General features: G+C 37.4%; 1 protein-coding gene across 19 annotated transcripts in view; it reads left to right on the top strand.

The window, feature by feature from the left end:
* Nucleotides 1–14,032, top strand: part of RAPGEF2 (Rap guanine nucleotide exchange factor 2) — a 273,052-nt gene that overhangs the window by 207,182 nt on the left and 51,838 nt on the right. For all 19 annotated transcript variants that reach the window (XM_086346931.1, XM_086346917.1, XM_086346920.1 and 16 more), the window contains one exon: nucleotides 9,818–9,949. In XM_086346931.1, coding sequence (XP_086203057.1) covers nucleotides 9,818–9,949 — 132 coding nt within the window. The remainder of the gene's footprint in view (nucleotides 1–9,817; nucleotides 9,950–14,032) is intronic.

The raw sequence follows: 14,032 nt of genomic DNA, 5'->3' as shown, positions 1-14,032 counted from the left end.
GGGAGAAAGAAGATGGATATCAAGATTGAATTAGAATATGGCCCCAAATGACAAATTTCTAGAGTCAAGATACAAAGTGAAAAGTGTGTAGTTTTTGGAGCCTTGTACTTGGAAGCTTTGGACATGCCCCTTGAGCTGTTTGTTGGCATTGGTTCCTCCAACAATTAAGTGTAGTATCTGGACTTTTTAATATATATTAGAACAAGCAGTCTTCAGATATTCCCCACATTGATCGCCATGTAATACATGAACCCCAAATAATAGTGGTGATTATTCCTCACATGTGGAGAATATGCACAAAGGAGTTGGATTTCTGTAGGTGAAATGCTACCCAGAAAGTGCTTTTTCAGTTACCTGACTCAGTGCTGACAGTTGCTCTGTATTTTATTGAAAGTGTCTTAGACTAAATGATCTAGAATTTTTTTTTTTAAATCTCTCATAGAAAGGTGTGCTTTTCAGAAAAGGGATTATATGCTCTGTGTGTGTGTGTTTCAAGTGAGAATGGAGTGGCTGTAACTTGAAAACCATTCTGAAGCTATGTTTCTTAACAGACAATAGGATATACAGATTAATTAATCAACTACTTCAGTATTTCTGTGGAAGATTATATAGTTTATTTTAGATCCCACATAAACCTTCTCATTTTGAAAAAAAAATGCAACTGTCTTTCAAATGACAAACTTTCAGTGATTCTATAGAACTGGGTTCTATAGAACAGTGTTCTATAGTGTTCTATAGAACAGTTCTATAATAAATGTTCTCACTCTGCCAGGTGTCTTTCTTTAAGGTGGTGAAATTAGTTGACGAGCTTATAAGTGACTCTGCCTCTGAGTGTGTGTATGCAGGTACACACTTTTTCTCTGATTGTCAGATGTTAGGGTTACTGTATATTAGGCAAGCTTTTGTTCTGCCAGAGTTAACTACCAAAGAAGAAGTTGCTTTTGTCTCTTAAAAGCAGCCTCCGGGCTGTGGACCAGTACTTCCTGTCAGATCAGCAGTGGCATTAGGTTAGAACTAAAGTGCACGATAAATGTAGTCTGCTTGAATCATCCCAAAACTGAACCCTGCTCCCCTATCTGTGAAACCGGTCCCTAGTGCCAAAAAAGTTGGGGACTGCTATCTTACATTATGAGGTTCTCTCTCAATTCAGGTTACTTGTATTTTTTAAACAATGAAGTACTCTTCAATAAGGAACATAAGGAGTGATGACCTCAAACAGTGCCAGCTTGGAGTGATGTAAGGGTCTGCAGTGGAACTGGAACAGAGTAGTTACAGAATTTTCCTGTTTCGTACAGATGTAATCCTGATTCTTGGATATGTGATCTCAAAATTGCAAATACTGGCTATTACCATAACATTTTAAAGATTAGCTTATAAATAGTAAATGATGTTGTAAAGAACCTGCAGGACAAATGAAAAACCAACCTCACTTATGTTTTAAGGTATATCACATACCTATTCAAAAAAATGGTGGGTCTCAAACAATTTAGAAGGAATGGAAACTCTACTGGATGGCTCAGAAAGTGGTGTTGTGATGTTGTTGGTATTGGAGGTAAAGATGTAAAGTTTTAATTTGTTTCATGAAAGTAAGAGTGAGCAATTGTTTCAGATTATTGTTTTTCTATTTGATTTTGAAATTTGCATAAGAAACGGCATTCATAAATTGTTATAAGCAGCCATTTGAGCATTTCATCAATATCCATGAGAGTTTTCAAGTCAACCAATAAATTAATAAATACATTAAAGTTTAATGCGTAAGTGTATTCATTGCAGGGCCAGGCATCCAGAAATCTGTCTCTGCCATCTTTTCACTTTACAGTCTTGATGGAAATGACTTAACTTTTCTGTATCTTATTGTACTTTTATCTAAAATAGTCATAATAATACCTAGTTCATGAGATTCTTGTAAGAACAGGGCCTGGCACACAGAAACTGGTGTATAGGTGATCTTACTGTTGGCTACTCCTGGAGAAAACGGGCCACAGCCTTACATTTTGTAATATATGGTACTTAGATCATACACTTTCTCCTCCTAATAAAGAGTCTACTTTTCTGTTTTGAAGTGAAGTTCACACAGGTTTTCTGTTCAGTGCTTTCTATCAACATCCAATAGAAAAGGCTTCTTAAAGGTATTTGCTGGAAAATACCAGTTATATGACTAACAACCTTTCAATCAGTTTACTAGTTTTAATTATTTATTTTCCTCAACAGGGATCCTAGTTGTTCTATTTGTGTTCAGATTGTGCTTATTTCATGAATGTAGGAATTAAGTTTTAGGTTGTAATACATACCACTTTAGCCAGTGAAGTTTATGATTCATGTGTTGCTGCTGCTACTGCTGCTACTGCTGCTAAGTCGCTTCAGTCGTGTCCGACTTTGTGCGACCCCATAGACAGTAGCCCACCAGGCTCCCCCGTCCCTGGGATTCTCCAGGCAAGAACACTGGAGTGGGTTGCCATTTTCTTCTCCAATGCATGAAAGTGTAAAGTGAAAGTGAAGTCTCTCAGTACTGTCTGACTCTTTGCAACCCCATGGACTGCAGGCCACCAGGCTCCTCTGTCCATGGGATTTTCCAGGCAAGAGTACTACCAACCCTTAAAAACATGAGGGTGGTGTTTCTGCCCTGGAGAGAGGGCTGGGTGACCACGGCAATTCAGGAGCTAATTCTCACATATAGAAGTATATGTTTGGACAGAAAAGTGAAATTTTAATGTATATAAACTTTAACTAATTATTAAGTCCTATCTGTGATACCTTGCTCCAAAACATTGTTTTAATATAGGGAGATTGCAAGGAACTTTGGGAATAAGGCATGACCACACTTGCACCACTCCCTCCCCTGTCCTCTAGTGGTGGTGTGCTAGGATGGCAAGAACCACGCACCTTGTGTTCTGGCCAAACACACAACAAATGTGATGGGCTTATTCACACAAAAGCACAAACTCTCCAAGGTGTTATCACTTTGAGAGAATTCTCAACTATGAACTTTTATACAAAAGAGTAATTGGACTGTAAGCATTATCATGACAATGAGGTTATTTACTTTGCAAAATTTAGTATGGTAGTCTAACAGTGAGCTCTTCCATATAGATATGTGATTTGTTTTAAATGTGACATGTAAACTTTGGGGGGATATAATGAGTAAATTACTGTAAAGGTGATGGTAGGTAGGACATTGTCGAAAATAAGATTTTTTTTTCCCCCATTGAATTTGAAAACTATCTGATTTAAGCTGGTAGAAAAATGGCAGAGAGAATAGAAAGGGAGAGGGGAGAGGGGCAGCTGCGGGTGGAATCTGCTGCTGCTATTTAGTCACTCAGCCATGTCTGACTCTTTGCAGCCTTATGGACTGTAGCCCGCTAGGCTCCTGTCTCTGGAATTCTCCAGGCAAGAATACTGGAGTGGGTAGCCGTTTCCTTCTCCAGGGGATCTTCCTGACCAAGGGATTGAACCCACGTCTCTTCTGTCTCCTGCATTGGCAGGTGGATTCTTTCCCACTCTTGCCATCTGGGAATCCACTAGGTGTGGTCTACAGGTTATTTTATTTAGCCACTGGACTACGTTATTGAATATATTCATTTTATAGAAGAAAGTAAGGTGCACATGGGTTCATTAACTTGCTCATTGTTGCTTGACTTAGGAGGAAGTTGGACAGAAGATAACTCATTATATAAAATGAGGCTTATGCCTTCTGAGCCTGACAGGAAGCTGGGAGAATATTAAGTTCTTACAAATTTCTAATCTTTTGTTGGCAGGTTTCTCCACTAGATAAAAGCAGATTTTTGTAGAACTGTTCCTGTAAAGCATAGTCATACCAATGTTTTAAAATGCTTACCTATATTTTAATGAGAAATATTATTAGATTTATTGCATTATTATCTCATGACCCTTTGGGGAAAGCTGTGTTTCTTGCCTTAATTTTATGAACAAAAGAAATTGTGTACTGTTCAGGAATACTGGTGATGGATGATGTATTATTCAAGGATAGGTCCTGCGTCTAGAGCATGTCTTAATGGGATATGAGAAGTAAAAGTGATTTCTGATGAATAATATTCATCTAAATGCTCAGTTTTTCTGGTGTTCTTAAGTACTATGAATTATAGAAATAAAAGTTGACCATAGTATAAAGTGGTCTTAAAACTGAGCTACCAAATATTATTCCTGCCTATTCAAGCTGTATGTAGAAATAGATCAGAGTGTGTCAGAACTCAGTGTTAGATGAGTTTTGGTAAAAGAAAAACTGTATGTGAGTGTGTGTGTGTGTGTGTGTATACATATATATATACACACACACACACACAGAAAATATAACTTGCTTTTTAAATTTTATTATCATTATTATTATTATTTTTGGCTGCACCGTGCAATACTGTATCTCGTTTCCCAACCAGGGATCGAACCCATGCTCCCTGCTGTGGAAGCATGGAGTCTTAACCACTAAATTGCCAGTGAAGTCCCAATATGACTTGATTTGAAAGCACAACTTTAGTCCTACTGTGGGTGAGGTACAGTGTCTGGAGCTGGGTGATGACTGACTGTTGCGGCCCTTTCTGGGAGCTGCTCAGTACCTGCTGGCATCTGGATTGGATTCCAGCCACAGGAATCCAGAACTGGGGGGACCTTGTGTCTCCCCGAGTCTGCATGGGGTAGTTTATGGCCGACTTACCACTCTGCTAGTTTCTGAGTGCCAGGCCCTCCTCTGCCTGCTTTATACCCGGTCATTCACTTAATCCTCACAACACAGGCTTTTCATAAATGAATGAATGAATGGGAAATATAGGAGACTGTATTTTCACTAACACCTCAGGAAAAAAATGGGAAATGTGTTCAGGGATATACCAGCTCCTCCCCACCCAGCTTGGAAACATGAGCATGAACAGTGCTCACAGGACTCCAGTGATGATCTGGGGAGACCACTCATTTGGGTAAATTCTTAAGGATACAGCTTACATGAAGCTCCCCTGTAGCTTAGTGGTAAAGAATCCACCTACAATGCAGAGGATGTGGCAGGAACCGTGACTTCGATGCTGGGTGGGGAAGATCTCCTGGAGAAGGAAATGGTAACCCACTCCAGTATTCTTGCCTGTATAATCCCATGAATAGAGGAGCCTGGCAGGCTACAGTCTATGGGGTCAAAAAAGAGTTGGTACGACTGAGCGACTAAACGACAAGAAGTTTGTAGTCACGGAGGATAACACTTACGTTAGGTGGTGTCCTTACTTGAGATGAACTGCCATGGAGGATTGGATAGTTTCTGACAGTCACTCCAAACCTTGTGTGTTGTGTTGTAACTACTTTTTGAAATGAAGTGATTCTGGGATTAGTTGGGAACATTTTTAGTTAGGTAAGTTTCAACTGATGGTGACAGTGTATTTTTTGTTTTATTTTGAACTATTGGATTTCTCAGCAGCCCGTAAAACTCTATTATGTTTCTGTTACATATCCAGGGATACACTGGCCCTTTCTTGCAGAGCTGGAAAACATGAATATAATTTTTTTCTGGGAAGGAAGGAGGGGGAGGAAGGGTAAAACCCTAGTCTCTACTATGTTAGCACAACTTTGGGTAGTTTTACCAATTCAGCAAAGTATTTATCCAGAGATGTCAGAGATTTCAGTTCTTAATCACTCATTTCATTTATGTTCAAAACAGAGTTCATTCAGTAGCTTGTGATTTTATAAATGCCAATCATTACATTAATAAATAAATCAAAGACTATCAAATGCCTGTTCTAATATGAGCCTGAAGTCTTCTGTAACACTTCTTACTTAAAGCTAATTGTTAGAGCCTCCTCGTTTCTCCAGAAAAAAGAAAACAAACAAGTTATTAAGTAATTGATACCTGGTGATTCATATTAAGTTTATGCTTACTTTATGCATTTAAGAATCTGATTTAAATACATTTACCATTCCTATTTCTTATGTAATTAGTAGTGTTTATAGTTAAACTATGATTCAGTCATTTGACAATACAATTGTGATTCACAAGTACCATTTTTTAGGAATATAGATTACTTGATCCAGAAAAAATTTGAGTGGTAATGTATTCATATAATCAAATATTTTAAAAATATATAAATAGATTCCTTTGAACTGTGCTCTTAATGAATTGCTATTAAATATATTGGTATTAAGATCAAAACGTGTAAAATGTATTAATCTCCCATTTACTTATTATTTAATTTTATTCAGGTAACTACTGTGTGTAGTCCTGGCTTCAAAAACTTTTATTTTTTGAACAGAATTTCTGTGATAAGTGGTGACTAGAGTCATAAGATAATTCACAACCTCATTTTAATCTGAAATTTGACTGAATAGTAGTAATTTAAGTAGGCCCTTGATCAAGCCTAGAAAAGCTAGGAATAAGTGAATTTTTTATTTTTAGCCTGTTATACTTTTTTTTTGGTATGATTTACTCAAACAGGGAGTTCCTGTCTCCCAAGGTTCAGGTGTCACTCTTGCCTGAGGTTGAAACGTGGGTGTCTGTGCCCGCGTCTGCCCCCTGCCTCCAGTTCCCATCTGGTTTGTTTCCCTCTGAAAGACCCATTTCCCTAGGCCTGGACTCGGGCGTCTAGTCTGTTGGTTGTGTGGCTGGGCCCCGTCTGAGCATTTCAGACTCTTCCCTTATGGGAACAGCCTCCACACTCCTCCCATTCCATAACCTTGACTGATGTATCCTGTCAGTAACATTTAATCGTGAGACTGTTATCCCTGTCTGTGGGAAAACATTTAAAGCTTTCTCAAACATGACTTCTCTGGTAGCTTAGCTGGTAAAAAATCTACCTGCAATGTGGGAGACCCCGGTTTGATTCCTGGGTTGGAAAGATCTACTGGATAAGGGATAGGCTACCCATTCCAGTATTCTTGGGCTTCCCTGGTGGGTCAGCAGGTAAAGATCCACCTGCAATGCGGGATACCTGGGTTGGGAAGATCCCCTGGAGAAGGGAACGGCTATCCACTCCAGTATTCTGACCTGGAGAATTCCATGGACTATTCCATGGGGTCACAAAGAGTCAGACACAACTGAGCAACTTTCACTTTTTCAAACATGACATCTATTCTAATATAAAGAAATAGTTAATGCTGAAGTTTATATTCATTTATATTCATTTAACATCGTTTCATTGTCTGCAAAGAACAAAAGTAGTGGTGGGGAGAGGAAAAGCCATGTTTAAAAAACTATGTTTGATTTATTTTTCTGTTGTGCATGACACCTACTGCAATGACTTTTGGGATAGCAGAATTACCTTTGGAATTGGGGGTGTCATATTTACCTTGGTATTTCCTGTTCCCAACAGACTGTCTGACATAGCAGGTACTCAATAAGTCTTAACAAAATAGAATCGAGTTAAGCATGGAAGTATTTCTTCTTCCCTCTTTACGTGGTCTTTTTGGTTCTTAGCCTGACAAAGCCACGTAATTCTGCTCCTTGTGGTGTAAGTGAGCGTAGATGAATAGATTGTGGAGTGTCTCTACTGTTAGCTTCAGAGCTCAAGCCTCCTGGTGCTCTTCTCATGGTGCATTTAGTCAGGAGAGATGACCAGCTGGTGGACACTGAAAAGAAGCGTGTCCTTTGAGACTTGAATAAATAACTGTCTAATGAGTTCATTAGAGAGTTCATTAGATAGATACATCTTTATTTGACATATTCAAGTTAAGTTTTAAAAAGTCACACTGTGTGGCACATGTCAACCTGAGTTATCTCTGTAAAAGACAATAGAAATCAATTTATTGTTCTGTAATTGCATGTATTGAGTAATGCCTTTTAAAGTCACTGAGCCACTTAGTCACATTTCTTCAGGAACGTTTTGTGGCAAGTGACTGCATTAAACAAAGTGTAGCCAGGGTGATGAAGGGGATTTATCCTGCATATATTCTGCATTGTGGATAAAATATATAAATTCTCAATTTAGGAATTTTTGCATATCTATTCTTTGTTGGGAAACTTATTTTCCCAATTTTATCTATTTCACATTTTCAATTATCGGGTAAAAAAGCATTTATAGTGAAACATACATCATTTTTGCAATGATTTCACACATTTGTATAAATATCTCACTTCTCTGAGCTTCTACAGCATATGTCTTTTTATCTGTTTATTTGGCATCTGTTTATATGCCCCTTAATAAATTTATGTTTAAATTTCTTTGTATATTTTGTCTCCCATGATGTTAAAAAATACAATTTCTATGCAGACTATTAAATGTTTTTTTATGAAGAGAGAGAGTTTATTTTTAAATTTTTAAACTTTTTATATGATTTAAAGGTTACTTTCCACTTACAGTTATTACAAAATATAGACTATTTCCCCATGTTGTACAGTGTACCCTTGAGCTTGTCTTACACGCAGTAGTTTCTGCCTTCCTCTCTTCCACTCCTCTGGTTCCCTGCCCCGCCGCCCCACCGCTGGTTGCTACTGGTTTCTCCTCTATAGCCGTGAGTCTGCTTCTTTTTTTGTTATATTCACTAGTTAGTCGCGCTTTTTAGATGCCACGTGTAGGTGATAGTATACCACTTTTGTCCTCTGTCTGACTCATTTCACTTAGCGTAATGCCATCCCAGTCTATCCACGTATTATGTACTATTAAATATCCTGATCTGCTTATTAAGTCAGGTGTGAATGGTGGTGGGCATAGATACACTGTACCTCTTTGTTTGGAACGCCAGGTATGAACCTCGTTGATCCTTGCCATGAACCTGAATCACCTCCCCTGTGAAGAAATAGCCTCTTGGTTTTGGAAGGAGAGAAGGGCAGAGGGTCCTAAAAGAGAAGGGAGTGTTGCCAAGGCAAACTCTTACTTGAGTTTTATTTTGGAAGTTAGTCTTTATTATTCAATAGCCAAATAGGATCAATATGCCAGCAGGAAAGAGAGACGTTATCAGTGTGCATGGTGTCGGTTAACATATGTTTTGAAATATCAGGTTTTTTATTGGTCAGTAGTTTGTGTGATATTATAGATAAACAGCACCCTTTTTGAATTCAAAGGAATTAATAATAACTTATAGGAGTCTAAGATCTTACAGGGAGCATTTTCTTAGCATCTCATTTACTGACTAGCACATAGTAAGAGGAAAGGGGCTCAGTAAATACTTGTTGAATGGGTAAATGTGTGAATGTTTCCTTTTTCAGTGCATTTTCTCTGCTATATGGGAACTGATAGAAACGTTTGAGGAACGCTTAGTAAATCTGTTCAATAGAGGCAGTTTGTATGTGAAGTCTAATCATGAACGAGTAGAATCTTGATTTTTATGTGTTTGTGTAGAGATAGATGAATGCTGTCCATAACCTTCTCGATTCTGCATTCTCTGAGAGCATTCTTTTCTGTTTTCTCCATAGTGCCTGCATAGTAACTTGTGTAACCATACACTTCCTCAGTTCTAAGATCCTCATCTTTTTAACCCTTAAATGTCACTGGGGCATACATGAACCTCAAATCTGTTTTCTTATTTAGGCTGTCTCTTGCCACAAAGTTGCATTTGTGCTGGCTGACAAATAATAGTAGACTAATTTGCTCATTGATGTATAATTTGAAAATTGTAGCCCATTGGATTCAGTACTTACCAAGTTAATCTTAAGCACTAAACCCACCTATTTAAGCATTGAATTGAATATGATTTAAGGCTCATTGAATGCCCTTAAGCTTAATTTTGTGATTTTTGGTAAATAGGACAGTGTTTAGTAATTTTGAACTTAAAAAAGGAAGGAACTTCATAGTACTTTTGGCTAAATGGTGTGAAATAGAGTATAATATGATTTTTAAATGTCTTCTTAGAGTTCTTGATTCCAGTTGTAACTTGGTGTCTCCTGCTCCTTCCCCAGCTTCCTGCAGATTTCACAAAGCTACACCTCACTGACAGTCTCCACCCACAGGTGACCCACGTCTCCTCCAGCCACTCAGGATGTAGCATCACTAGTGATTCTGGAAGCAGCAGTCTTTCTGATATCTACCAGGTAGGAAGGTATTTCCCTATCATTTGCTTCATTTTCATGTGTTCTGAGGAGTTCTGTGATTCTTCATTGATGGAATCTGTAAGGTAAATATATGTGTTTATATTATATGTGCACAAGTGGACATAAATGTTACTGTTTATGCTTCACACAGACATATAGTATGTTGTACGTTTGTTTTAGGAAGTCAGATTACAGTCTGATTGTATTTGCCTCTGCTAGGCCCTGTTACCAGAATTTTAAATAGAGTGGTCGCAATGGAAATGTTTTCCTTGACCAAAATATTAGTAAATATTTTAATAATTTGACTATAGACGTACTAGGTTTATGCCTCTTTCTTGACTAAAATTGTAGGGGGAGACATCATTATTATGCTTCCATGCTAAGTTTTTCTTAATAAAGCCTTGGGTATGACAAAAGGAAGAGATTATTAAGATTGGATCACTGAATTATTTTTCTTGTGTTATTTTTACTAACTGTAGACTTGGTTATTTGTTTAAAATGAATTCTTATGATACTTATGGATAGAAAAGAAACTAGAACTATGGAATTTCAAAAACATTTTCAAAGCAAAACAATTTTAGTTTTCAAGGTAGAGTTCATTTGATTAGAAAATGCAAATTTAGGAAAAGTGACTAAAATAGGCAAAAAAAAAAGGTCCTGTTTTTGGTAGTCTCTCAGTACACACAGCTAATATGAAATTTTGGATGGTTTCAGACAAAAGAACATAATAGTACTTACCTTATAAAGTATAATTTTTGTCTCCTTAGGAATTGTGATATGAGATGTCCATAAAGGAACCTTTCTTGGAAATGTTATAGTCGATGTATTCAAATGATGCTCAGTTTCTATTTAAAGCAACAACAACAACAACTTAACTAAAAGTAACTAAACAGAATACTGTCCAGGCAAAACATTTCTTTCTAAGTCTTAAATTTAGTAGCTCTTACAAAATTAATTTTCTTTTCAGGACACACTAGGTACCCACTTTTCTGTAATTCAGAAGTGTTGTGGAGAGCTCACGGACTAATAAGTGAAAGCCACGAATGCAGTTATTTGCAGATTCTTGGCTGATTTATGAACTTTATAAAAAAATTTTGCAAAAAGAAATATAATTATCTGACTCTTTAAAGTAACTTTTCAAACTTCTACTTTGATGCATTATATGTTAACTTGTAATTAAATCTTTCAGAAGTAATCTCATTTTCATTCCCCACTCCCCCCCATAATACCTATTTTTAGAAGTTGATTTTTTTTTTTTTTAATGTTTATTCAAGAGTATTCCTTACAATAGAACAATGAACAGTGTAAGTAAAAGTCTTGCTTTGGCTTGTGTTAATTAAAACATCATGATAGAGCCTTTGCCTTCTACACTTTGAGATGATCGTACACTTTGAAGATCTTTAGTAAGAACACAGATTGAGATCATAGAAGTTGCTCCTGTTTTCTTCAGGTATAGTATCAGCCTGAACAGAGTGCCCAGAAGGTCAATTTATAGTAAGAATGAAGTGAGTTGTCTATATCCTTTATGGAGGCATGTGCTGAGGGGAACTTCAGCTTATGTGTTATTACCTTGGGTAGGTTGGGAAAAGGTGTGCAGAGATACCTGATGGTAGTTCTGCTGCCTCCTTCATCCCCCCACCCCCCAGTCAGGATGTCTGAAGATCCAGACCACGGTGAGAACTCCACCTTGCTCTGAGGGGGTTGGTGTTTACAGCTTGCAGTTTGACTTTATTTGGGGATGTAGTTGGAAAAGAAGACTCCTGTGTATTTTGATTTATTTTTGTTGCATTTCAAGGCCATTCATTTCAAACTTGATGACAGGCATGTATCCTGTTAAGTTTACATCCTACATAAGGAAAAATCCATGGTTATATCCAAGGATTTGGCTACTGATTATATAAGACTAACGTTAACTAAAGATCCCCAGGACACCATTTCTGTTGTCTTTAAATCAGAAATTCTTAAAGTGGGAAGAAACCTGGCAGAGGCACCAGGTTCAGTGACCAGTCTTCTGTTTGAATCCCCTACTCCTTTCCTGTCAATCAAGCATCCAGTTGATTCTTGAACAGTTCCAGTGATGGACAACCAGCTCCCATCGCAACCCCTTCCACCTTTGTACAGTTCTGACTTGGGAGAAAGCTGTCATGATGGAGTGGTCTAAATGCTCATGAGGTGGATACAAAGAGGTTGGAATGAAATGCTGTGTGCAGGAGAGAAAAGGGTAGAATAATTTTTCCGAGAGGGTTGGAGAGGAGGAATTCAAGAGCAAGGTGGAGTCACTAGCTTTAAGAAAAGAAGTGTCCTCTGTTTAAATAGGGGATTTGGAGTGGGGAGTTTGTGTCTGCTGTACCTGAATTCCCTTGTTCAGAGTAAGAGGGTTGGCAGATAGATTCATGGAAAGACACATTTTGAAGTAATAGTTTCAGAGAGCAGGGGAGCAAATTGACCAGAGCATTAGAAGCTCAATTGAGTTGGTGAACTCAAATACAGAGTGATTTCCCTCTGCCCTGATAATAATTTTCTTCACAGCAAGCACAAAGAAAGCAAAGATTTGGCTTCCCCTGGGATTGACGCCTTATTAAATAAATGTAGCAGAAAGACGGATGGAGCTGCACGTCCAGCTCTTTCTAATGCAGGGCTTTGTTTTTGCAGTCCTTCTGTCCAGGATGTTTTCTCCTAGCTTTATGGCCTTTTCAGCCTTCATTTTTAAGGACCATCTTCTTAGAGAATTCTTTCCTTATTACTCTCTGAAAAGTAGATCCTACATTTTGATTCCTTTCCTGGCTGGTCTTTTTTTTTAAGCTTTAATGGAAACAGTTATTACTTTCTAATTTGTTATGTCTGTCCCCCCAGAATAAGGCAGGAACATCTCTATCTTGTCTCCACCTTCTCTCTAGAGCCTGGAATAGCACCAGGAAACCATAGGCATTCAGGAAAGATGTGTTGGATGAATGGGATTGTAGTGTTAGACTAGGGAATTGAAGGTGGAGTATGAGAGCGTGAAGGAGGTAGAGTCTGGAAGACTGAGGATCATATGTGTTTGGACAGATAGCTGCCTCAGAAGGGAATGGAAGCAAGTGGAAGAGTAGGAGGTTATGATAGAAAGCAGAATGCCAGAGTTGGTAACATGAGACAGGACAGTTTCCAGCCATGATAAGGTCCTGGTTAAATGGTGTGATTATCAGAACAATGACTTAAGTGGGTTGGAAATAAGTGTATGAAAATAGATCAGTGGAACAGAGACTTCAAGCAAAATGAGATTCATGAGTAAGGATGTGATATGTAATGGAGGAAACCTCACAAATAATGAAGTGATGGGTTATTCAAAAATGGTCTCGGGGGCCCACATTATAACCTTACTTTATATCACAATTAAGATTACATTCCAGATAAACTAAAAATTTAGCAAACTCTTAATGGTATAGTGAATGATCAAAAATTTTAATAATTAAAAGGTCAATTGAGACAAAGATATAAAATCAGGCTATTAACTCACTTATGCAAATTAATAAGAAAAATACTTTATAACAGTATTCAAAGGCAGGAGTAGTAATTTGCACAAGAACATGCAAATGTCCATACCTTAAATAAATATTTAAGACATAAGTAATTGAGTATATAAAGATTTAAACATGAAGCTATTTATCCTATCAAATTAGCACAGACTTTCTTACTTATAATAAATATTTATAGGCATTTTTACACTTGTTAGGATTGTAGGTCTTGAAAAGAAACCTAACAATTTCCATTAAGAGATTTAAAGAATTGGTCTTTTAAGTATGTGTCCTATAGAAAAGCATTCCTAGTATAAAATTAGAAACAGCGTAAATTATGATGAACAAACTGGACTTAATGCAAATATACTTATTTCCAAATACATTTTCATATTTTCTGCACATACATGGTTTTGTCTGCAGTGCCTACTTACTTTGTTATCTCAGTTAAATTTAGCATCAATATAACTTTCTAGCCTAACTTTATATCAGAATCTGACTTTGGGTTAAATATGTATGTTTGAAATTCTCACAAAATTTATTTCCATCAAAATTACTTATTAAGCAGCCCTCAAACATAAGGATATGT

The sequence above is a fragment of the Bos grunniens genome, chromosome 17, assembly GCF_055505025.1.
Source record: "Bos grunniens cultivar Pamir isolate PY7600 chromosome 17, Bosgru_T2T1.0, whole genome shotgun sequence".
Classification (NCBI taxonomy): domain Eukaryota; kingdom Metazoa; phylum Chordata; class Mammalia; order Artiodactyla; family Bovidae; genus Bos; species Bos grunniens.
Note: the sequence above shows the minus strand (reverse complement) of the source record. Positions and strands in the feature narration are given on the sequence as shown.